Source organism: Lonchura striata, chromosome 5 (genome assembly GCF_046129695.1).
Source record: "Lonchura striata isolate bLonStr1 chromosome 5, bLonStr1.mat, whole genome shotgun sequence".
NCBI lineage: Eukaryota > Metazoa > Chordata > Aves > Passeriformes > Estrildidae > Lonchura > Lonchura striata.
The window spans coordinates 56,783,225-56,807,261 of NC_134607.1; the positions used below are offsets into that span (position 1 = coordinate 56,783,225).

The 24,037-nt window shown below is 42.1% G+C and overlaps 3 protein-coding genes across 3 annotated transcripts; all 3 read left to right on the forward strand.

Moving 5' to 3' along the window:
- Nucleotides 1–1,648: 1,648 nt before the first annotated feature.
- ART4 (ADP-ribosyltransferase 4 (inactive) (Dombrock blood group)) lies at nt 1,649–3,927 on the forward strand. The gene is made up of 3 exons (XM_031503694.2): nt 1,649–1,741; nt 2,265–2,982; nt 3,833–3,927. The coding sequence occupies exons 1-3, from the start codon at nt 1,649–1,651 to the stop codon at nt 3,925–3,927; spliced, it is 906 nt and encodes a 301-aa protein (XP_031359554.2).
- A 2,872-nt stretch (nt 3,928–6,799) lies between these two features.
- SMCO3 (single-pass membrane protein with coiled-coil domains 3) lies at nt 6,800–9,258 on the forward strand. Its single transcript, XM_021552872.2, has 2 exons — nt 6,800–6,879; nt 8,567–9,258. The coding sequence occupies exon 2, from the start codon at nt 8,581–8,583 to the stop codon at nt 9,256–9,258; it is 678 nt and encodes a 225-aa protein (XP_021408547.2). The 5' UTR covers nt 6,800–6,879; nt 8,567–8,580.
- A 3,762-nt stretch (nt 9,259–13,020) lies between these two features.
- WBP11 (WW domain binding protein 11) lies at nt 13,021–23,566 on the forward strand. The gene is made up of 12 exons (XM_021552773.2): nt 13,021–13,093; nt 14,104–14,217; nt 15,028–15,059; nt 15,685–15,778; nt 16,164–16,360; nt 17,212–17,345; nt 18,043–18,242; nt 19,061–19,255; nt 19,756–19,857; nt 20,748–21,065; nt 21,663–21,845; nt 22,487–23,566. The coding sequence occupies exons 2-12, from the start codon at nt 14,154–14,156 to the stop codon at nt 22,918–22,920; spliced, it is 1,953 nt and encodes a 650-aa protein (XP_021408448.1). The 5' UTR covers nt 13,021–13,093; nt 14,104–14,153; the 3' UTR covers nt 22,921–23,566.
- The last annotated feature ends 471 nt before the right edge of the window (nt 23,567–24,037 follow it).

Genomic DNA, 24,037 nt, shown 5'->3' on the forward strand with positions numbered 1-24,037 from the left:
GTTTTATATTTTTTCTCTCCCTTTCAGTACATATTTTTTTCAGGCAAATAAAGTTACACCCGGAGGCCTCCATTATGTCATCTGCTCTGTGTCATCAGATCTCTTCATGAGCTGAAGTCATGACCTTTGGGGATCAGAGCACTCAGATCACGTTACAAATTTACTGCTGAAATGGAGGAATTCGATTGTCCCTTGGTTAATGCAGCGCTAAGCACCGCCACAAATCCTCTGCTGCCATCTTTCGGCCTTTGTATTTTTTGTATTTAATAACTTGCGTTGCTTCTGAAGCGTTTGAAAATGCAAATTACTTTCCTTCTGATTCCCTTCATACTAAGGATTCACTTACAGGTCAGAGGGGAAAACCAGGGACATAATTTACAAATGGATTATATGCAGCTGAATTGACATTTTAGTGGGGGTGTTTGTCATGACTGCCAAGCTTCCAAAGGAGCCTTAGTCTCACTTTAGGTCTGTTTTATCTCTACACAAACAAAGGTGGAGTTGCCTCTGAATAAATTCGTGAGCCCTCCTGTGGACTCACTTTTAGCAGTCAAACAACCACTTTCTGAAATACAGCCCAAGATAACAGAGACATTCCAGGATGGAGAACTAGGTAGTCTGCATCCATCACTTCATGGCACTTCATGGCATCATTTCATGTTGCCAGGGACTGCAGATACTGTCAGCAGCAGCAACTCCTTTGAAAGGAGCCCATTATGAAACCTTTATGCCACCTCCCATCCTATCTCAGTAATATTTTGCAGATGCTCTGTCCACAGAATCCAAGCAGCTTCTCAAACCTCCCTTACCCCTGGGAATCATTCCATGTCTGGACGTGCCCCCTCACCCAGCCTATCATTATCAGGCCATGAAAAATGGGCTTCAGTTTTCTGTAGACAGAACCAAAGCCTTGACAGTTCTTGGCTCTTTCTCCATACAGAAGAGTTATCAAAGGCCATGGGGCTCTTTGGATGAATAACTCACTGCCAGTATTTGGAAGGGTGTCTAGAAAGCAGCTGCTAGAGAAGGGTTTGTCTCAGCTCAGAATCTGCATTTACACACTCATTTTGCCTGTGTCAGTGTAAACAGTCCAGCGAAGTGCCACTCTGCAGTGCTGTAAGAGTAGGATTGGCAGCACATGAGTAGAAGCAGGGGTGATAAGGAGGAGAAGGAGAGTTAGGTTATCGCTGCTTCCAGATGGGATCCCAGCCTACCCTGCATTTCTGTCTTGGCTTTATCAGAGTCAACTTCTTTAAATGGGCTTTTAAACTCTTAACCAGGGAGCCGTCACCCTGACACACCACTCCTCAGGAGAAGTGCCTTAGACTTCTCCAAGCCATGGTTTTCTTCCTTTTTACAAGAACAACAACAAATACCTTGGAATCAAAAGAACTGTCAAGGCGATGGACACCCATGCCAGCTGAAGTTGGTGCAACCAGACACTTCCTTATGGATTTTGGGCACATTTCTACCACTAAATTGTCTGCTTGGATTGATTAATGACTTCTGAATTGCAGTGAGAATTATACAAATGATCTCTGGTTGAAGAACAGCCACCAAAACCTGAGTGCAAATTACAAACTGCAGAATTTTCCAGTTCAAGGAAAACCAGGAAGAAAGAGGTGCAAATTACCTTTCCTTAAAAAAAATGTTCTTTACAGTGTCTTGGTTGGACTCTGGGAAGCTGGTGACACTAGGCAGCCTCCTGTTGCTGATATTCTCACAAATACTGGTAAAAGAGGTAAATATTGCTCTTTATTTGAAATAATGAAATCGCTTATAACACAGAATTTTTTTTTTCCATTTGAAACATGTTCTTTAAGGAGTTTTGGGTTAAGTTTTAACTTTTCTGCTTTCAGTTCCTCTACTCCATTTCTTACCTGTCTTAATTTTTTTTAACTACGTGGTTGGAATTTTCCTCCCATTTGCAGCCAGATGATTTCATGGAGTATGAGTAGATCTCATGGAATCTTTCCTTTTCCAGACTATCTAAATTGACTAATGCTCCTGGAGATTCAGTGTAGTACATCCATATCAAATAAGAAATCTGTCATCCTGACTTGTATGTGCTTGTGGTGGTGTACAGGCAATAACCTGAGGTTGCTCAGGAGGGTTTTGCTAAAGATTTGCTACCTACCTTGCTTGCTCTGCCAATAATGACAAAGAGGCAAGGAAAGGTTAGAGAAAAACTTGGCTTGCATCTGCAAAGGTACACAAGAAATTTGCACTTCTGATGCTAATCTTAATTTGCTTTTATGTTGCAGGCTGTGTCCCCCACCCTGATGGATATGGCTCTGCATTCCTTTGATGACCAGTATCTGGGATGCAGAGAGGAGATGATGGAAGAACTGGAACGAGGAGACTATTTTCAAAAGGAAATAGCTGCTAACAAGGACTACTTGTGTCTCTGGAAGAAGGCTCAGAAGGCTTTGCTAAAGAGCCCTGTAGGTCTGCTGAGGGAAATGCGTGACAGCCATGCCACAGTTCTCATGGCTTACACCATGAACTCCTCCCTGCACTCGCAGCTGAACTGGGCTACATCTACAGCAGGAATCTCTCCAGAGCACTACAGACACAACTTCAGCTTTAAATATTTTCACTTCTACCTAACAACTGCTATCCAGATATTGAAGGAATGGCAAATCAGCATGGGGGAACATAAGTGTTACCAGGTACACAGGGGTGTAAAGGACTTATATATTGAGGCCAAGGTAGGCAGCAGGGTGCGATTTGGCCGTTTCACTTCTACCTCCCACATCAGGAATGAAGCCCAGAAGTTTGGGAATGAGACTTTGTTCACAGTGACTACTTGCCTGGGAGCAGCTATGCACGGCTTTTCTTACCACACATTTGAGAAGGAAGTCCTCATTCCCCCTTATGAGATATTTCTTGTAAAAAGCTTCCTTCAAACCCAGCAGGGTAACCGGCTGCATCTGCATTCTGTGGGGAACTACAGCAAGTACCAGTGCCAGCTGGTTGAAGGTATTGTACACAGGCTCTCATGCAAGGGGGCACAGGACAGGGTGGTCTCCACTGCCCCAGGCAGCCCCCACCAGCTGCACTTGCACAGAGCCACACTCAAGGCCAAACCTGTACTTCACCTCTTGTGTTTGCCTATGAGATCCACTAGACCCAGCTTTTACCTGTTTGTTGTGTAACATGGGACAACCCCACAGCTCACTAAAGATGAATCAACAGCAGGTCTCAAGGTTCTTTGCAGCCCCCATTTATTCCAAGTGTCGTGTCAGGGATGTTGTAGGACTCATGTCTTTGGGTCCCCCACATTGTTATTGCAAGAGTGGGTGAGATTTGCTTGAACCAAATGACACCATTTGCTGGTGTCTTGCAATGCTGCTACACTTCAAGCCTCAGGACTATTCTAGGCTTTATTCCACTACTACTCTGTCAAGCTACTACTTCTAGACTTAGCTCTGGCAATCTGAGAAACAAAGCTACTGTCACTTTAGCAGTGACCTCTCTCCTGAGGCAGCAGGGAGAAAAGGTATCCTTTGACAAAGAACACACTGAGTTTCCTGGTTATAGAGAGAACTCTGTGGCTGAATATCTCATAAGGCCTGTTTCACATCCCTGCCTTTCTGTGAGTCTACCACCAGTCCAGGACTCTTGCTTTTCTCTCTTTGTTCAGCAGTGTGTCAATGCAATCTTTGAGCTCAAAACAATCATTTAGGAATGAGGGTTTGTGCCTCCAAAGCCAAAATAATAGATGGAGTTGAGAACATAGCCTTTGTGGGCAAAGGTTTTGATAGCAAAAGCAAAAAGCTTTAGGCAGTGAATAGAGGTCTAAACGACTGCTCTCTTTACTTTCTTTCAGCTTCAAGAAGCAAGAACAGTGGTTATACTGCACTCACCTCTGCTGTTCTCCCTAGTGTGCTTGGAGTTTCCTTGTGCTTGTCCTGCAATCTCTGATTCTCTGGTTGCATCCAGATATGTGCCCTTGAATAGAAGGCAAGAAGCCTCTGGAGTTCCTGCTGCTAAAGGAGGTTCAATCTTCCCTTTGCTTTTGGCTGCAACTCTGCAATCAAAACGAGAGCATTCAGCCTGGTTTATCAAAACAGACATTCCCTGGAGCCACTCAGGTAGGAAGAAGGCTATCTATGGCCTTTCTGAAGACTAAATCAGGGATAACCTTCACTGAAAACAGCTTTGTCCTGAGGCATTCAGGAAAGACACACAGGGACTTTGGACTCCTTACAGATCTCTTAATACCTTTATTTTTAATGAGAAAGAGTCAGTCTGTGGGATGTGGAAGGCACCATGGCATAAAGTTAAGTGGGTAACTGGGCAGCTGTGCATATCTCCTTTGAGTGCAGGGAAAGGTGGTGCCAAGATGTGCATTGAGGAGTCGGATTACTGTATTGGTTGAAGAGACAGAAGTACATTATGTTGTGCAGATTCTGGCCTAGCCTGAACAGCCTTTCTTTGCCACTCTTAAAAACAAGATGGACTAACATTTCTGGACTGGTGCACGACTCTGAAAAGAAAACAGAGAAAATCCAGAAGGCATTATTACAGGGGAATTATGGAGGAATAAAGATGGATATATTTTTAGCTAGATTGTTACATTTCTGAAATCAATTATCCAAACTGCTAACCCACCTGAACCATTCTTCCCCAAGACAGTAGTTGGAAGAAAACATAGAAAAAGTTCTTGACAGCCTTTTCTGGGACCTTACCAAGCAGCCAGGAAAATACGGTGTAAGCAGCTGCAAGTGTTGTTACTCTGTGGGCTGCAGGAAGTATGACTTTGACCTGCAAACTTCAAAGTAAGGGAAGTGCTGTAAATTAATTATTCTTACATTTTGGTGGTTTTTGGTAAATTTGTGTAAGTCCTAGAAAACAACTACTTTACATCATCCTCAGAACTATAATCCTTCAGTTTGTACATACTGGTGGGTCTACACAGAACTGAGTTCTCATTTTTGGGTGGGGGAATAGACAGCAAAGTCAAATGCATGACATCTACGTTCAAGGGACAGAAAAATTGAAGACTGAGTAATGCCACATTTTGTCAGGCTATAGTTCCCTTAAAAGTGATCTATATTCGTCAGTTAGTACACTGACTAGATGGTGCAAGCATCCCTTGGTAGGTGGAAGCACAAGACATTCTCCTTGCTTGGCTGCCCATCATGATATCATTTTGACTGCTAAGGAAGTTATGCTTGCACCTTCTGCTTGCACCTACAAGTTCTCACAAGGCCAACTACAGATACAGTCCTGGGATAGTATGCAGCTCAGAGACTGCTCCTGATGTTGCCTTTGCTCGTGCCAGAGCCCTGTAAAGCTGGACTGGTTGCAGCCGACATTTCATCAGCTATTGCTGTGGTTAAATGTGTAGTCAAAAGTGTTCAAGCAATTGTAACTTCCTGCCCCACTGTATAGTTTTAAAGACTTTTTATCAGAACTCAGTTCAACTATCTGCCTTTTCCTCCAATTACATCCCACGGCAAAAGGGGTCTGAAATTGCATGAAATGGCAAAACTGATTTTAGCTTTCACTGCTCTTCAGAGATGACTCTGGGCCTCCACACCACTTCCACTCTCATGGCATCAGAGACCTGGAAAATTGCAGTAAGGAAGGATAACAGACACACCAGATCAAGTTTTTTCCTCTAACTTAATAGGCCTGCAATAATAGCTACTAATCTTTTTAAAAGATCCAGAGTAAAGCAGGAACAAAAGTGTCTTCATATTGTTCAAATTATTTTCAGTCTTGTTCCAAATGATGAAGGCTCTAGAAGAAAAGAATTTGCATCCACTGCAAACACAGAATAGATGAAATCAGTTTCCAGAATGTGACACATAGGCAGTTGCCAGTCTGATCAATAAAGTTCAGTTCAATATTGTACAAAGTATTTAAAAATATTTCAGACTACATGGCATTCTCAGTGGAGAACACTCAGCAGTCACAACTAATTGACATTTCTAGAACTATAGAGTTAAATCATTTGGTGCTCTCTTTCAGCTTATGTTCTCGTGCCCACAGCTCCGATGAGAGTTTGGCACTCTGTCTGTATTCACTGGGGTTGAATACAGCAGCTCAGCTTTCAGGTGAAAACATGTTAGCAACTGCAGAGGGCTCATTTTATACTTCATCTTAGATTTTCATCTGAGAATTCAGCCATCCTCTATAGTGGAAGCAGTATTCCTGGTGGGACCCTTGTGGGCTGCAGGCCATCTGTCTAAGGATAAGAGCATGAAAGATGACTAGCTTGGCTGAAGGCATATGTACAAGCTTGTCTTACTGGAACAGACAAAGCCTGTTTTCACTACCTGTGGTATCTATTTTTCTGTTTATGTAGGACCATTCAATTTTTCTTCTGTAATTTGCAGGTGTACAAAAGCAGTCATTGCCAAAATTAATTATTTCTAGGCCTAGGTGCAAGCATTAATGTTTATATTTATAAACAGTAGAAAACACTAAAAAACATAAGCTTGTATCTATTTGAATTAGAAGAGCTGTCCTACACCTTTTATGTTCTGAGGACAGCAAGTAACACCATCCCCTTTCAGCCATAGCTGTAGGCATCTCTGCTGCAGGCAGGAGGGAATTGTTCTGTACCCATTCTCTCCAGGAACAGAAGGCCTTTGGAGGATCTAGAAATTGGGAACTAGCATCAAGTGAACAAAATTATCTTAAAATTAGAAGGAAGGGGAGAGGAGGAAGAAAATGAGATGAATCTGGGTAAACATCACACAATAGAATTAATGACAGGCAGGCAGACACAGGATGCAGCTGAAGCCCAGCCTCCAGATCTCTAACTCATCACATGCTGCTGGAAAACACCAGGCGAGCAGAGGGGAAAGAGGCTGATGTTACTATCCCATACACATTTCAACAGGAGCATTCAGACCAAATCAGGTAGGCAGTGTAAATGTTTAATTAGAAAAGTTTCTGTGGTAAATTTCCCTGGAGCTGGAGAAATAGAAATACAGAAATATATGTGGCCTGCCTAATTCTAAAAATAAAATACAAAAGCTAATGAAAATGCTGATGTGAAGAGTAAGAAGTAATTTTAGCATTAGGAGATGTTAAATCAAGAGCAGCTGTAAGAAGCTGAAATAATCATATGTAATTAACGAATTCTAGAAATCTTCTCCACACCTGTCTAGTATGTAAAATGTTTGTTGAAGTGCTATTCCTTCTAAAATAATTTGTCTTCTCACTTTCTACCAATAAGGGAAAACAAATCACCTTAAAACAAAACACCACAGGACTGGAAAGGTTTATGTATCGCATTGGGTCAGAAAGCAAGCCAGCAACATCCCTGAGGCAGGATTGATATGAAATCATAATCTGCATTATCATGACTTTATGTTCCCAGAAATCAGAAACCTTTACTGAATATGTATATTCTCCCTACAGCTTGTATAAGGAGATGTGTTAAACAGTTTATTCTCTTGGCAGATATACAAGGTAGGTGGCTAAAAGAAATATACAGAACTATGCAAAATATTGGGGAAAAAAAATCCCTCTTTTCAGACTGGCTTGTCTTTCAACACTGAGATTAAAAGTTGCCAGGGGATTGTGGAAATCATTCTGGTTTTCTACAGTGACCTTGTGGGGGAGGGTGTTTTTAGTAAAATACAGCTGGGTCAGTGTCAGATGATTTGCAGCTAACAGATAGTGCAAGAACTACAAAGGGCCAAAATGGCACAAAGGTATCTTTTTAAGAAGAAAGATCTGGGTAGTCCCCTACACAAAACTATTTGTAGCTCTAACTGTGATACGTAGGCACCAACAGCAAGAAGAGGTTTATATTAGAAAAATGCAAATCACTGCAAAAATGTGGCACAGATTTGCAATAAGAGGGCTGAGACCATGAAAAGTACCAACAAAGAAACAACTCATCCTACTCATTCATAGTTTGCTCCTGTAGCAAAGATGTTTGCATTTAAGCTGAAATCATGCTACAGCATTTTAACTTTGCAGCTGGTGATAGGTTAAAGGGAAGTGACAGTGTTGATTACAGAATCTTAGTGATGAGGAATTACTCCATGATCACTGTTAACTCAGTCTCTTTGGACTCTCTATATTGGCATGCAGTTTATGAAGAAGTAAATATCAGGGAACAAAATACAATGAGAGATGTATGTAAGGTGATATGGGTTATTATAGACAATTTTATTATTCATTATGAATTCAGAAGGTAAACTTCTTAGTACAAGCACAGAATGCTTATATAGTATCATTTTCTCTTGAATGTCAGAAGAAAAAGGTTATACTGGCATAAAATATTCTTATTGTGACACAAACCATATCCACCAATCATCATGGTTGCTGAAAAATTGGATTACACTAAATGGAAAAAATAGACTGATACAAAAGAGTGCCTGGAACAGCTCTTTAATCTTTAAGCCACATCTTTAATTTTGCTGATTAGATGAGATTGTTCCATTTTTTAGTGAACTAGTTCAGGTTCTAACATCTTCAGTTTCCAAGGTTCAGTATCAATTTTAATCAGAGACAAAGGAGATTTCACTGCTCTTTAAGGGCTATGGTTATGGGTGTTAAACAGATAAGAAATTTATTTTCTCTCTTGAAATAGCCTATTTCTGAAGAATGGCATTGAGTGACCTCCTTTACCCAGATAATCCCAAAAGAAAGCAAGAACTGGTCCATCTGCATCAGGAATTGCTTGACAGTATGTCTACAAATTTCCATGCAACAAACGAACTGGTTGGAGTGCTGAATGAACACCTGAGCTGTACTATTACCCCCATTGAGATGCAAGAGAGCAGTACAGTCAAGGAAAACTGTGAGATTATCATTCAAGTGATGAATGAGATTCAGCATCAGGTGCAGAAGATTGATAGTGACATGAAGGACAAGCTCGAGCCAGTGCTGTACCAGAAACTATATGATATCAAAGAGCCTGAGCTGGAGAAAATTGCAATAGCCCAGAGAGTTTTTTCCATTATTTTTGGAGAAGCAACTTCAACAGCTGCAATGGTAGCTATCAAACTTCTTGGCTCCAATCATTTAACTCTCACTGTGAGCAAGCTCATTGGTCTCCTTGCACAGATTGGGGCATCTGTTCTTGGGGGAGTTAGTATTACCATTATTGGGCTTGGCCTTGAGATGATTCTCCATGCCATCCTGGGAGCTGTGGAGAGGAGTCAGCTTCTGACAGCTGTGAGAAGCTACGAGAAGCACCTGGCTGAGTTTAAAGCAGCCTCAGAAAAGTACCAGCGTGCCATACATGAAGTGACTTCTTTGGTGAGACAGCAAGTTCAGTAAATGGAGTTCTGTCTTCTGCTGCAGCAGCTTATGCCTGCAGAAACCTTTTTGATTCATTAGGACAAATTAACTACTGATGGCTTTTTATTTTCTTATTTGTGGCAGAAGAAGAAAAGTGATAGTTCAGGAAACTGGCATTGAAATATATTAGTAGAGAACTGATTTACAGATGTTTTGTGGGGGCAATGTTTAAAATGCTTTGCACCTTTCCTTAAGCTTATTTTCTGGGAAGCATCTTTAGTACAAACTGTAATTCATACTAGAGACAAGAATACAGACTGCTGGACTGGTAGTGGTGAGGTGTGTTTCTGTATCAAAGATGACAACAGAAAGGGAGAAAACAATTTCAACAAGGCAATTCATGCTAGCATCTGGAGGCTTTATGAAGACATCTGTGGTTGCTAAAGTCTTAGTGTGGTTTAGTGCTAAATCTGATAAACTGAATTAAATTACAAGGACTAGCTGAAGCATATTTAACTGCTATTTCCTGCCCTCCTAAGAAGCCAACCAGAGATCTTCTTTAAATAAACTATAATCCCAGTAGATTGGCAGGTAAGAGAAGCCTGGGCCTACATGCAAACAGACACAACCTTGCTCCATAACTGAGAGAAACCAGCTGCTGTGCTCTGGGTGTGAACAACCTCTCATACTTGTAATGCTCTGCTCCTGTCAACCTACATGTAAAAATTTCTGTGCAAAGTTGCTCGTCTGTTGATTGAAGTGGAATTATACACATGTATAAGTGCCTGTAGATTGCAGCCCTATTTAACTAAAGTTATTTTCAAGTGCCTTACCTGATCCCACCAATCTGGGACTGCCAAGAATGTGCTCAGATTCTGCATTTCACAATATGCTACCAACTGTCCTTATTTTCCAGATTTTTGCTCTGATATGCTGTGGATTGTTTTCTCTTGATCTTAGAAAAAAAAGGTAATTTAAGAATTAATAAAAATGTGCATGAGTATTGGAAGACTTCTCTGTACTTTTATTTTTTTATCTGAAAAACAATCTTAAACCAAATAATAAAGAAGTATTGAAAGCTTTATTATACATACAATTCATTTTTTTAAAATCCACAATAGACCAATCTAGTTATGCATAGGTTCCTTTTTTTAGTACCTGTTTCTCCCATACTAAAACCATGTCCAAATTCATACATGTTTCTAATATTCAATATTAGCAATCTCAATTTATTAACAACTAGATGGTGCCTATGAAATAAAGAAATGGGTGAGATTCACAGTTCTTCCACTCTGGGGTTTGGGGGGGTTGGTTTGTTTGTTTTGTTGGGTTTTACTTCTCCTCCATGTCTGTTCTCACTTCAATATTTTCTGACTCCTCTTTCCTTTTATGCACAAAAGCCACTAAATGGCAATGAAACTGCTGGTACCCAACAGCTCTGTCAAGTCATCATGGAGAAAGCCCAGGGTTCAGAAGCATAGATGGGTGCCAGAGCCCAGAGAAACTGGGACCAGCTGCAGACTGGGCTACGTGAGTCAGGAAAGGCACTTTAGTGGTGGCAAAAAGCACTGCCATGCCTACACGAGATATGGTGGTGGATGACGTGGTGACCTGAGGCATCACTTCTCCAAAATGTAACATCTCTTGTCTCCTGACACAAATGGCATTAAGTTAAGAGGTACTTCTGTAGAGACAAGAGACTGTCAGTCAGTAGAACAGCAATATCTCTGTGTTGGAGAGGTAGGAGTTCCTGGCTCCTGATTTCTATGTGCAAGTGTACACTCCAAACTAGGAATTAAAACCAGCTCTTTGAAAGATGGCCAATCACTGCTGTATAAAAATAGCGGAGCCAAATAAAAACAAATCTGTCATATTTTTTCAAGCAATTTGCCCACATGTTCTTGAGTGCAAATGCTAAGCAGTGTCAGGGGAAGTGAGGTATGCAATGAGGAACACAGAGGTAAAAAACTGCTACTCACCTCTAAGTATATCCTTGTTCCTGGTGGACTTAAAGGAAAGCGGATTTCCTCACAACAGATTTAATTCCTGCTCTCTCTAATGCTCTGGCCAGTCTTATGTTTGGTGCTCCAAAGATGCCATAACCAGTCTGTTGATATTTCCCCTCCAGACTCCTTCAAGCTGCCTCTCAGTGTGACAGAAGTAACAAGTGAAAACGTGAGAGGACTATTGTCCTCCAAATCAGCAGACACTGCTGTGAGAAAGCAGTCAGGGCTGAGGCAGCACCACTATCCCCAGAGGCCAGGATTGCCAGGACAGAAACCCCCAAGCCTTGTGAGGTGCAGCTAACCCTCAAAGACTCAGCCATCCCCCTCCACAGTGACATGGCACCTGACAGGGATGTGTGTGGCCACAGCTTTCCATCACATCCTCTTGAGCATTCTGCCTTTATTCAAGCTGTTGTTCTGGACAAAGGATTAAGGATAAAACTGTCATATATGTGTTCCAAATAAGAACAGCCTCAAAAAAACTTCAAACCAGTGTGAGCTGCTTCCAAACCTATAAAGAAAAACAGTACAGTTGCAACCAAAATCTGCCTGGCTGAATGTTCTCTCTGGTGGCAAGAATAATACAAAAAGAACATGCAAAGAGGCACAAGGTCGGGATGACCATGCTGTGCACGGATGACCATGCTGTGCATGGATGATCATGTGGTTAGCAAGACTCTGTAGGCACTAAGAGCTCCTGAAAACTTGGCTCTGAGGATACTCCTTGACTTTGTGCAGCTAGTGACTAAATGTTGGCTTCAATGTGATGTGTAGCTTATAGTCTTTTACCCATCGTGCAATGATCCTTACCAATTAGCCAAGAGAGTCTCCATTACTTGAAAAACTATGACAACATTGTGTTGAATGTTATGTGCACCAGGAGCAGAGAGTCTAGAAATCCTGCCCAAGCATCTGACCACCTCTGCTCTCAGATGCCACCTGTGCAGAGAAAAATTTCCTTCCTGCATCTCCTTTCCAACATGCTAGTTTTTTAAGCCTACACCCATAATTTATTGCTATTGATGTTTTGTGCATCTTCATCCAAGTTCTTAATGTGCTGTGGACGTTTACTGGAAATTCTGCTTTGGACAATGACACAAAACAGCTCCCACCAGGTGTTGACCAGCCTCACCAGTTCACCACAGTGGGGGCTGTAGGAAGAGGCAAACAACAGAATAGATTCTCTGGTGCCCGACAGCATAAAATGATCTCTTGTTCGCTTTGTACAGAGGGATCCCAGCCCCGCTGACAGGGGAGCAGCGCTGCCCGTGGCCAAGCCTACAACAAACCACGGGACAGGCCTCAGGCTGTGGGCAGCCCCTGCTCCCGCAGCGCTTCCCACTTATTCCCCATGGACAGAGGCTTCCCCCGCGTCCCTCGGCCCTGCCTTCTTTCAGGGCACTTTGTGGGATCTCTCCTGGAGGGCGCGGGGAGCAGGGCCGCGCTGGCCGCCTTCGCAGCTCTATTCCAGCACACGCCTCACACCGCGTGCGCCCAGAGGCGTCCAGAGCCCGCCAGGCCGGCCGGGCGATGCTCCCTAACTCCATCGCTACCGCTGCCTCCGTCTCTGTCTCAGCCCCTGTCTCTGTCCCTGCCCCGGCCCGTTCCCGCCGTCCCGCCCCTCTCCAGGCCCAACCATAGAGTTGGAGCCTCCGCGGGGCGCGAGGGGCGGCGGAACCATCGAGCTGCGGCGGAACCATCGAGCTGCGGCGGAACCATCGAGCTGCGGCCGCCGCTTCCGGCGCGCGGCTCCGCGCCGCCACTCCGTGCCGCTGCAAGATGGCGGCGGGGCCGCGGCGGCGGGCGCGGGGCTGAGCGAGGCCGCGGCAGCCGCGGGCAGCCGGAGCCGGGCCCGGCCGGGCGCAGCGGTGAGAGGGGCGCGGCGGTGCTGGGCTGCGAGGGAAGAGAGGCGAGGAGTTCGCGCTAGCTCGTTTTCTTCCTCCTACTATCGGGCGGGAGTAGGAGGGGGGGATTTCTGCCCCGTTCCCCTGTGGCCAAAAGAATAATTAATTTAGTGCTTGAGTGTATATTCTTTTTTTCACCTTCGGTCTTTAACTTGTTACGTTGAAACTCTTTAGTCTGGGTCCTTAGAAGATGTGAAATGTAGGTTTCGGAAGTTTGTTCTCTTTCCCTTTAGCCTTTACATATCAGAAAACTGGGAAATACGGGATGTAAGTGTAACTCCTACCTGTGTTTGGTGAGCTTCCCACCTAAGGAAGCGATAGTGGCTTGCAAAAGAAAAAAAACCAAACCCAACCCAGTCTTTTTGCAGGTTTGGAGGGGGAGGGAGAGAAAAAACATCCCTGGCTGTAGTTTGGACATTTATGTAGTCATCTGTAAGCCGGAGAAATATCTAACGACTGGAAATAATTTTTTGCAGAATAATCCTACACTTGCTGTACAGTGGGTGCTGGGGAGAGATATCAGAGGCAGTTAGAAGTCTGAGGAAGGAAGGAGATCTATGGGGAAACATTTGAAACAGAGAAAGGTGAAAACTGGAGAGCGCTTACAAGAATGAATGGGAAGCTGAACTCTGATACAGTCTTAGAAAAATATAATGTTAGTTTCTCCCTGCCCTGCACCCCTGCATAGTCTAAACACAAAGCTTTTTGGTTTGAATTGTAATGTGAATAATAACAAACTCATCAATTAGTTTAAAATTAGAATCTACTAAAGTAGTAGTAAGTAGGTACTGAGTTAAATAGTAGTACTTATTGCAGTAGGGCACTTTTGATATGGGTGCTGAGCTCATAGTCGGGTTTGAGGGCCTGAAAGGTATTTGGGCTCTTTGAGGGAGTAACTTGCTGATAGAAAGAAGACAAACAAGCATCCTCAAGCTGCCAGTGTGTAGGACCTGAAACCATGTCATCTTTTCCAGGTTCCTCTCTGTTAAGTTTCATTTTTTGAGGCAGAAGAAAACATATCAAAATGGGGCGGAGATCTACATCATCCACCAAGAGTGGGAAGTTTATGAATCCCACGGATCAGGCCCGTAAGTATACATAAAAGCTAAGCAGGTGGGAATGGGGAATGCCTAGAGCAAATAAAAAGCTTTCTCTGAGGATAGAATCCTCACTTGTGGATCAGAACTGTTTCTCTGAAAAATATTGTCTCAGTTTTATCTGGGAAGGCTGCTTGCTTTCATGCTCTTGCTTCTCTTAAGTATTTATCTCTTGGTTTTCCACTGGTTATCAGTGTTGGAAGGCCTTTGTACTTGGCTGTTGGATAAACTGCAGGCTGTTTCCTGGGACAGCGTTAATCTGTCCCAGGCAGGAATTTGAGGAACATGTCAAATTTTGCAGGTGCTCTGGTTAGATGGGGGAGTTGTCTTACTGGGTTTTTTCCTACTTTTGGTAACATGCCAGGTGTTATCAATGCTCAGTGAATAAAGAAAATCTGGACTCCCACAGTGGATATGCTTTATTTCAGAGGCATTCTCAAAGCCTACATTTTTTTAAAGTGTATTGTCTAATGACTCTGTTTCAGCTTCTGTGCAGCAATCTTTTCATGATTGCAACTATCACTATGACTTCAGTTGCCTATTGTTCTTTTTTGTATGGAAAAAAACCTTGCTTCTGGAGACATGAAGACTGCAGTATCTCTTTTTTTTTTCCGTATAAAAGATGAGAAACAGAAATCTATTTCATGCTATATTTCTTTTTCACTGGAAACCTGAATTGCAGTAAGTCTTTGTAAAAGGAGTGAACTGTTGAGAAACAGCCCTAGTCTTGATGAAGGAAGGTTCTTCATTAATTTTATTTTGTCGTTCAAGTTGTTACTTTCTTTTTCTTTTCTCCTCTAGGGAAGGAAGCTCGGAAAAGGGAACTAAAGAAGGTAAATAAAGAGATTAGGAAACATGTAGTTGGCTTTTCCTATACTACGTATCGTCTTTGTGATTGTAAAGGGCCATGAATAGACTGTGGATATTTTGGTTGATATTCTAAGACTGACTTTGGAAATACTATCCAGACATATAGTTCAAAAGCACATAGAAGTCTTGTTTGGAATAAACATATTCCCAGCTGTTCTTTAACTTGTAATTGTTTTTGAAACATTGCTGGAAGTACTTAATTATTAAAGAACCCAAAAACAAGAAAACAAAGAAGCAAGCAACATACCAAAAAAAAAAAAAAAAAAATCCAAATAAATAAAGCATCCAAGAGTCACACACTTCTTAGTGTGTTCTAATGTATTTTGTAAGTTGTTACTGTGTTGATTGCATGTGTCTTAGTTGGAGTGAAGGAATGATAGCAGCATTTGCAATTACCAAGATAATGGAATTAAAATTACCAGAAGTTTCAGCTACATTTTCTGCTGATTTGTGCCATGGTGAACGTTTTCAGGGCATTCTGCGGTGTGATTTTTTTTTCCTCAGACTGGAAATACTGAGAAAGTGGTAACAGATGTTTTGTGTCTTTCTACTGTGAAACTTTTCTATCTGCTTGATCTCTGGTCTTAGAACAAAAAGCAACGGATGATGGTCCGAGCAGCTGTACTGAAGATGAAAGATCCAAAGCAGATTATCCGGGACATGGAAAAGTTGGATGAGATGGGTGAGTGAGAGGTACCAGGTGTTGGACTTAGGCAGTTGTTCATGTAGATGCACAGTGTAGTTTTAACTACTGATGGGGGAGACTGAAATAGAGCAATCTTTTCCTGTTAGAAGTGGGGATTCTGTGAATATCTGAGGATTGATTATGATTTGAGGTGTTGTGGTGCTATCAAAGAGTATTTTTTTCCAAGAAGGTGATTGATCAGAAAAACGAGTAGTGTGTGTGAGTGCTGCTAATGTAGAATTCAAGGAGGGGATTGTCATAAGGCTGAAGACATCCTGAAAACAGGGATTGGAACTTGTTTTGAAATAGTTTAATTTATCACAGTTGTGCAGTAGAGTAATTTGCAATTTTTTTTGTCTTTTTTTTTGCTGTCTTGGATCAGAGTTTAACCCAGTGCAGCAGCCACAACTTAATGAAAAAGTGCTGAAGGATAAACGCAAAAAGCTCCGTGAGACTTTTGAACGCATCTTGCGGCTCTATGAGAAGGAAAATCCTGACATCTACAAAGAGCTGCGCAAGCTGGAAGTGGAGTATGAGCAGAAGAGAGCACAGCTCAGCCAGTATTTTGATGCTGTCAAGGTAATGCTTACTGTATTTCAGTCTTGTAACTGTGGTAGTGTATTGTGTTTGCTCATTAGGTGTGGCTGTTAGAGAGGAAGAGAGATTTATATGAGTTCAGCTTCATGTGGCTCATATGAAATATTAGTTTGCATAGTATCTCAGAATAGATCATTTCAGTGAGGACAGTGTGGTGGTTGTCAGGTCATTGTCTCTGATACACTGATCTCATTCAAAATGAAAGGAGGAAAGGGAAATTTTTGTTGCAAATCAACAATATCGGCCTTTCATTTTCTGTATTGAAGAGAGAGTGAGCCTTTGAGTATGCAATTGATATTTCTATGAATTTCTGCTAAATATCTTGCTGGAAATAGTGAGAGTCCTTTGGCATTCCTTTAAAGATCTTTCTCTAATATTCCTCCCTACTGTGCTGGAGAACATAGTGTTGTACAAGTGCAAGGATCTGTATGACTTCTTTTTTTTTCCCTTTCCCTTGGAACATGCAGCAGTCTGTGACTTCAATACTTAAAAAACACAAAAGTACAGCCATACTTGTCTGTAGTCTCTTCATTTTGTAGACTGAAGGTCTAAAAGAAGGTGAAAACTTGACTGAGTTTTGACTGAAATACTAAAGCTTTTCATGGGTGCATTGCAAGTGCTTTGGTTTGCATTGAAAGCTTTTACTGTTAACACTTTCTCAAATTTCTTTCATGGACTGTTGCAAAATAACACACCCTAAGAACAGACACATTTGACAAGTGGTGCCAGGTTCCATATGTTCTATACTTTAAAGACTAATGAGTTTGTGTAGCAGCTTCTGTGGAAGTAACCCAGTCTCTTTTTCTTTTTTTTTTTTTTTCCCTCTCTTCCAGAATGCTCAGCATGTTGAAGTGGAGAGTATCCCCTTACCAGATATGCCTCATGCTCCCTCCAACATCCTCATACAGGACATTCCCCTTCCAGGGGCTCAGCCACCTTCTATCCTCAAGAAGACATCAGCCTATGGGTAAGTGGAAAAAGAGACTTAGGGGAGAAGTAAAAAGGAAGCCCTCATATTACTGGGGAAGAGCTAGGGGTAGAAGCAGAGGTAATACTGACTTGTAGAAGTCAGGAATTTTGTGCAAGTGAATTGTGCTTTCTTTTAACCAAAGCCCTTTTTAATCTTTTCCCACTATCACAGCTTTTTGTTTAAATTTATTTGAGTAATACATTATGCCTTCTAGTTTCTGTCTTTTTGATATCAGGAAAACTTAGAGCCCTACTCTTTTGAACATAAATGCCCCTTAAATTGCCATATATGTGTTCTTTTGTCTTGCTGGCATATTCAGTGTATATGAATAGTTTATATAAACTCCTAGTTTGCTTGGTTTTGCTTTTTTTTTTTTTTTCTTTCTAGTGTTAGTTTTTTTCTGTTTCTTTCTGAATAGCCTCTTGTTTTCACCGACTCATTCTCCTTCTGTGGTACGATTCAATAGTTGATTTTTTTTAGTATTGTATTCAGTTGCTTTTGGAGGAGCTTTTGTCTGATCTTCTGCAGTCATGTCTTTGAATGAGGTTGTAAACTCCTTGTGTCAAATCTGTGCTTTTTAAATGTTCATGTTTCTTTTTAGAAGTCTGCACAAGCAGTAGTGAGAGAAAGCTAAATAATTCTCCTAAAGGCATGTTTGCTTTGTGTTCCTACATTTCTCATTTCTTATTTCCAGCCCACCAGTTCGGTCCATTTCTGTGCTTCCTCCTCCGGGGCTTGGTGTTCCGCGTTTACCTCCAGGCAGGAAGCCCCCTGGACCCCCACCTGGGCCACCCCCTCCTCAGGTCCTACAGATGTATGGCCGTAAGGTGGGATTCTCCTTGGACGTGGCTCCTCGAAGGCGAGAGGAGGAGATTTCTTACAGTTCTGAAGCAGGTAAGGACTTCCCTATTCCTCTCTGAAGTTTTCTTTTTCTCTGTTCTGCTATGAATGATACTACTATGAGTACAGTGTGCCCTATACAAAGTGTTCTCTGGGCAATATGAATGTTAGCACTATTTGAAAGATTCTTACTAAGTGATATATTCATATCTGCAATTTTGTGACCAGCTGTATTTTTTAAATGTTGAAACTTTTAATTACGTGTCTCAGGTACTTTTTTTTTTTAGGTTTCACATGTTAGATTTTTTTTTGATGAACCCTTAACAGTGCTGAAACGTTGTTCATATTATCCCTTAAAAAAACGCAATCACTCTCAGAGAATTTGTCTATTCAAAAAACCCATCAAATAAACACCCCCAAACCGACAAACAAACCCACAAAAACAAACACAACCCACAACCTACAACAAAACCCACAACCAGCCCTGAGTGTGCATTTGCTAGGAGAACATAGGTCCTCTTTTTCATACAGTTGCTGTATCATCCATAGAAACTTTTGTGACTAGATGAATTAGCTTTTTATTCATGCCAGAAGACATCAGAATATTTCAAAGGTGGGCAATCGCTGAATTGATGAATCAGTTGCAGTAGCAGTTGCCTTCACTTTTTTGCTGTGCAAATTAATAAGCTGGTTAATAGGAAATCTTAGAGATTTTCCAAAATATTCTTTAAAAATATGTGCTAAAAAGTAGAGGGATGACAGTTTGTCCAAGCTTTTGCTAAGGGGAATGTTGTCACTGTAAACATACACTGGTGTGAAAGAATATTTTATATTTGGAGTTCATACATTTCCTAATACTTTGCTTTCTGCAGGACAGCGAGGCCACGATGACGACATGTCCAGCACTAGTGAAGATGAAGGTTACCCTGAGGATATGGATCAAGATAAGCACGATGAGAGCAGTGATGACAGTGACAGCGATAGGTCAGATGCAGACAGTGAAGGAGAGGACTTCCTGCATCGTGATAATGACAAGGAGAGGGAAGGTGGTGAAGAAAAGAAATCAGGTGAGAAGGGGAAAGGAGACACTGGGGGGTTGATTTTTCAAAAGAAAAGCACTACTTAATAGAGTTGAAGGTCTGTGTGTAATTTATATAGTCAACTAACAATGTTCTGACTCACCTAAATTACAGGTAAAGAATTTTTATTAATAATTGGGTCAGAAGGAAGCTTTCTAGAAGTGAAGCAACTTTCAGATAAACCTGCTTTCTTAGTTGTGTTAGCTTATAGCTCACAAGCCATTTTTCTTCTGAATCATTGCATTGGTAAGATACCCTACAAAATTAAGCCTTAATGTAAAATATGCTCACTTGCTGGGGGTGATCAATTAGTAGAGAATACTAGGTTAGTTAAACTTCATACAATCAGAAACACCAGTGCTAGCTCTTATGTAAGGAGCATCATTATGTTAGACTGATAGGCTATCTATACCAGATATTGACATAACTGATTTTTCATATTTTCTTCCCACCTCCTGTCACCCTTATCCGCATGCTGCTTTCCCCAGGTCACAGTGTCCGGTTTGCAGACATGCCTGGGAAGTCACGGAAAAAGAAAAAGAACATGAAAGAACTGACTCCACTCCAGGCCATGATGTTACGAATGGCAGGTGAGTAAGGTGGATATAATATGTGGTGAGATGCCTTTAGGCTTCCAGTTAAGGTTTCTGTGGGCAGCTTAATTTGCACGAGTTTTATTTTATAGAGAAAATGTTTTACTGTCATAATGTAGGCTCTGTTGAGAGTATCAGCTCTCATTAGGTATTTGAGTTATAGTTTGGTTTTTGCTCTTTTTTCTTTTGATTGTTTGGTGTTTTTTGGTTTTGTATGTTTTTTCTAATTTATTTTTAAGTAATGTGTGTGTTTTGCATAGCAGAGTTGAAGAGTAGCAATTTATTGTTTTTTTCTTCTAAACCTTTTGTTGCTTAACTTTTAAACAGTTGTTCAATTGAAATACGAATCTCTTGGTGAAAGAGAAAGGGTAACATTGTCTATGTGCTCAGCATGTAATGTGTAACGATTTGTACTCCCTAAAAGTACCCTTCTGCTGAGATAAGTTAACCAATAAAACAAACTTTGTTTGCTTTAAAAAGAAACTCCAGTATCTTTCAATTGTGCAGGAGTTTCTTGGACATTTTGGGGATTTTTTTTATTGTGGAATTGTGTCCCCAACCCCCTGTTGCCTCACCTTCCCACAAGCTCATTTAAGGCAGAGATTAAATAGCAGCAGTTTGGGTTGGTAGTACAAGTTTCAGGTCCCAGAGGAACACACAATTCTTGTTATCAGAGCTCTCTCTAGAACAGCAATATTTCTATTATTATTTTTATTTGTTTTCATTTTATGTTTAACAGTAAAAAGTGGTCAATTTTCTTCACTTTGAAGTAAGGTTTATCTTTCCATTGCTTCATTTTATTTTATTCTGTGTACTCAGTTTTCTCTGATGTTCACAAAGATGTTATGCTTAGACAGATTTTATAAGTGTATCCTCTCCATATCCAGGTCAGGAAATTCCAGAAGAAGGGAGAGAAGTAGAGGAATATTCAGAAGAAGAGGAGGAGGAGGAAGAGGACTCAGAGTCTGAAGAGACATCACAACAACAGCAGCAGCAGCAGCAGCTCAGCGAGGAGACATTGGCAGAGACCGGGTCATCTACTGCGACTTCGCAGGCGCAGCAGCAGCAGCAGAGTGCGCAGGCTGTGCCACCAGCTCAGATACAGGCACCTCCCATGCCTGGGCCTCCTCCGCTGGGACCACCTCCAGCCCCTCCACTGAGGCCCCCAGGCCCACCCACCGGCCTTCCTCCTGGCCCCCCACCAGGTGACTACTTGATTTACTCTGCTTTAAGGCTCTCAGGCAGTGGTATCAGTTTGGGAGTTTGGAAGCTGCAGAGTGTGTTGCAGGTGGAGTATATGTACGCACTTACTGAGACCTGTCTCATCAGCCTGCATCATCCTTGCTGTACGTTGTTTTTGGGGCATCTACCTGTAGCTGTAGCCTTTCAGATGGTTGTCTTTGTTAGAGCCAACACAGGCAGACAGTAGCAGAACCAGTGTATGAAGTGGAGTAAAAGAGCAAAGGTACTTATTTTTAGGCCAGAAGAAAAATCAAATGCCACAGAAAAATGCTTTTAGCTGTTTAAAATCTGGCAAACTCAGGTCAGAAGCTGTTACCAGTTACAACTTAATTATATGGGGAGGAACCCTTTTTCCATGATACTCTTTACTTTCATAAAGATGCTTTAAGTGTAACTGCTGCCTCTGCTTGAGATTTTTAGAAATTCTACTTAATCTGGCAGCTAGGTAATACAGTTTTCATTCATATGTTGAAGAATTTATCCTTAGCTGATGAGATAGTTGCTGGGATATGTTTTTAATTCTGAATTAAATTTCTTGTTTGTTACACGAATGCTTTCAGGAGCTCCTCCGTTCCTCAGACCTCCCGGGTTACCAGGGTTGCGTGGGCCTTTGCCTCGACTGCTGCCACCTGGTCCTCCCCCGGGGCGACCACCTGGTCCTCCCCCAGGCCCCCCACCTGGTCTGCCCCCAGGTCCTCCTCCACGTGGTCCTCCTCCTCGTCTGCCCCCTCCTGCCCCACCAGGTAAGGGGTTCTGTTTGTTTCAGTGCCAAGTGCCTTCTTGCTTTCTTTTTGCAGTCTTGGCTGTGGTGATCAAGCCAGTGAGGTATAATTGGCTGCCAGTTTGCCTTTGTTCCAATGTGGCTGCATTGTGCTATGTGTGATTACATTATTCTATGCAATAACAAGTAAGTGCTGTGCATAGTTTGGTAGCAAGAAATCTGCCCTCAAAAAGGTAATTTCAGAGTTTAAACTTTTACTCTGCTGCACTCTTTCTGAAGAGCCTCTGGGTGCTGTAATAGTGCTCCGCTAAATGAGTTGGATATCTGAATATTTATTTTTTGTGCCTGGGTCAGACATTTCTGATGACTGAAATTCCAGTGGGGTGGATTGTCAAAAAACTTTATTCTCAGATTATGACTGTAAAAGGGAGCAATAAACAAGCTCCTGTGACTTTCAGAGTCTGAAAAGCAGCATTTTCAACCTGGCATTTAGTGCAGATTTGCAAATTTTTTTTTTCCTAGAAGCTAGTGCCACTGCATCTTGTTGGGGGTTGTTTTCTTTTGCTTTTTGTTTTTGGCATTCTGAGCCTGTGCAGTTTTTTCCTCAAATATTTTCAAATTCCCAGATGTGGAAACAGCTCACGCTTTCTTTTCTTCTTGTAGGTATCCCTCCTCCTCGCCCAGGCATGTTACGGCCACCTCTGGTGCCTCCCTTAGGACCTGCCCCACCTGGGCTCTTTCCACCAGCTCCCATTCCAAATCCTGGGGTACTGAGTGCCCCCCCCAGCTTGATTCAGCGGCCCAAGGCGGATGACACCAGCGCGGCCACCATCGAGAAGAAAGCCACGGCCACCATCAGTGCCAAGCCGCAGATCACCAACCCCAAGGCGGAGATCACGCGCTTCGTGCCCACCGCCTTGCGAGTGCGCCGCGAGAACAAAGGGGCTTCCGCTGCCTCCCAGAGAAAACAAGAGGATGAGCCTGCCCTCCCGTTAACCAAAGCTGCCCCTAAGGCTGGATCATCTGCCCCTATCTCTGTACAGACAAAGGATGATGTGTATGAAGCCTTCATGAAAGAAATGGAAGGTCTCCTGTGACCTGTCGTAGTCCTAGTCAGCTCTCCTGCCCCTCTGAACACGGATCAGATCACTGTGGAGGGAGAAGAAGGGAAATTCCTCCTGCAAGCAACAAAAGGGCATGACTGGAAATAGTTCCCTACCCACAGGTTAACTTGCCAGTGTGCTGTGAATAGAGACCGCTGCAGCTGAGGTGTGCCTGGGGACCTTTCAGAGCCACCGCATCCACTTGGTGAAAGGAAATTGCAGTAAAGAAGGCGATGCTGCTCCCCTCAAGTCCTCCCCCTTCCTTAGAGGGCGAGAATGATATTCTGGGGATGGGGGTGACTATTCCCTGCCAAAATCCTTACACACCGAGTGCTCTGGTGAGGGTAGTGGAACAGGTTTTTAAGAAGCCAGAAGAGTGTTAGCAGCATTTCATACACAAATGGTTGTCCAGTTTTTATTTTCTGTACTGTTTTTTTTTCCTGTAAATATTTTATAATCATGTTTTTAGTTGCAGTGAGGTTGATCAATCATCTTCCAGGGTAGTCAGGTAATTTGTTGCGTATACTGTACACTGGAATTTTGCATCCTCTCCCCTTTATGGTCATCTTGGTGGATTTTTATTGGCTGGGGAAACTTCATTTTGTCTTGTGAAAGACAATAAATGTTCAGTGTATCAAAATACCGCTTTCTGTGTGATTTGTGAAAAACTAGCAGGCAGGTGGAGGGGGGGAGGGTTCTTCGCTTGCCTTGGAAGATGATAGAGGCATTCAGAACCTCAGAAAAGAAAAGTAATAATCACATTATAAATAGTATATACTTTTCCCCACAAAGCTTCTGTTATATTTTTAAGTTCCTAAACATCTCTTTTAACCTTTATTGGTAGCTAGTAAAACTTAAGTCCTGAAATACTAGTAATAATTACAAACCAATTTATTTTATATACTCTGGGAGATTTGCTTCATATCAAGCCTCAGATAACTACTGGGCGCATCATGGACAGGCTATCTTAAGTAAAAATTAGTAAGCAATTTTAATGTTAAAAGATTGCCGGATAATTTTAGTTGTAGCTAATAGGATACCAGACTGGCACGTACCTCAAACAATACATTTAGTTGGCTGTAAGTTTCAGGCTTAGCTGAATGCACCATAT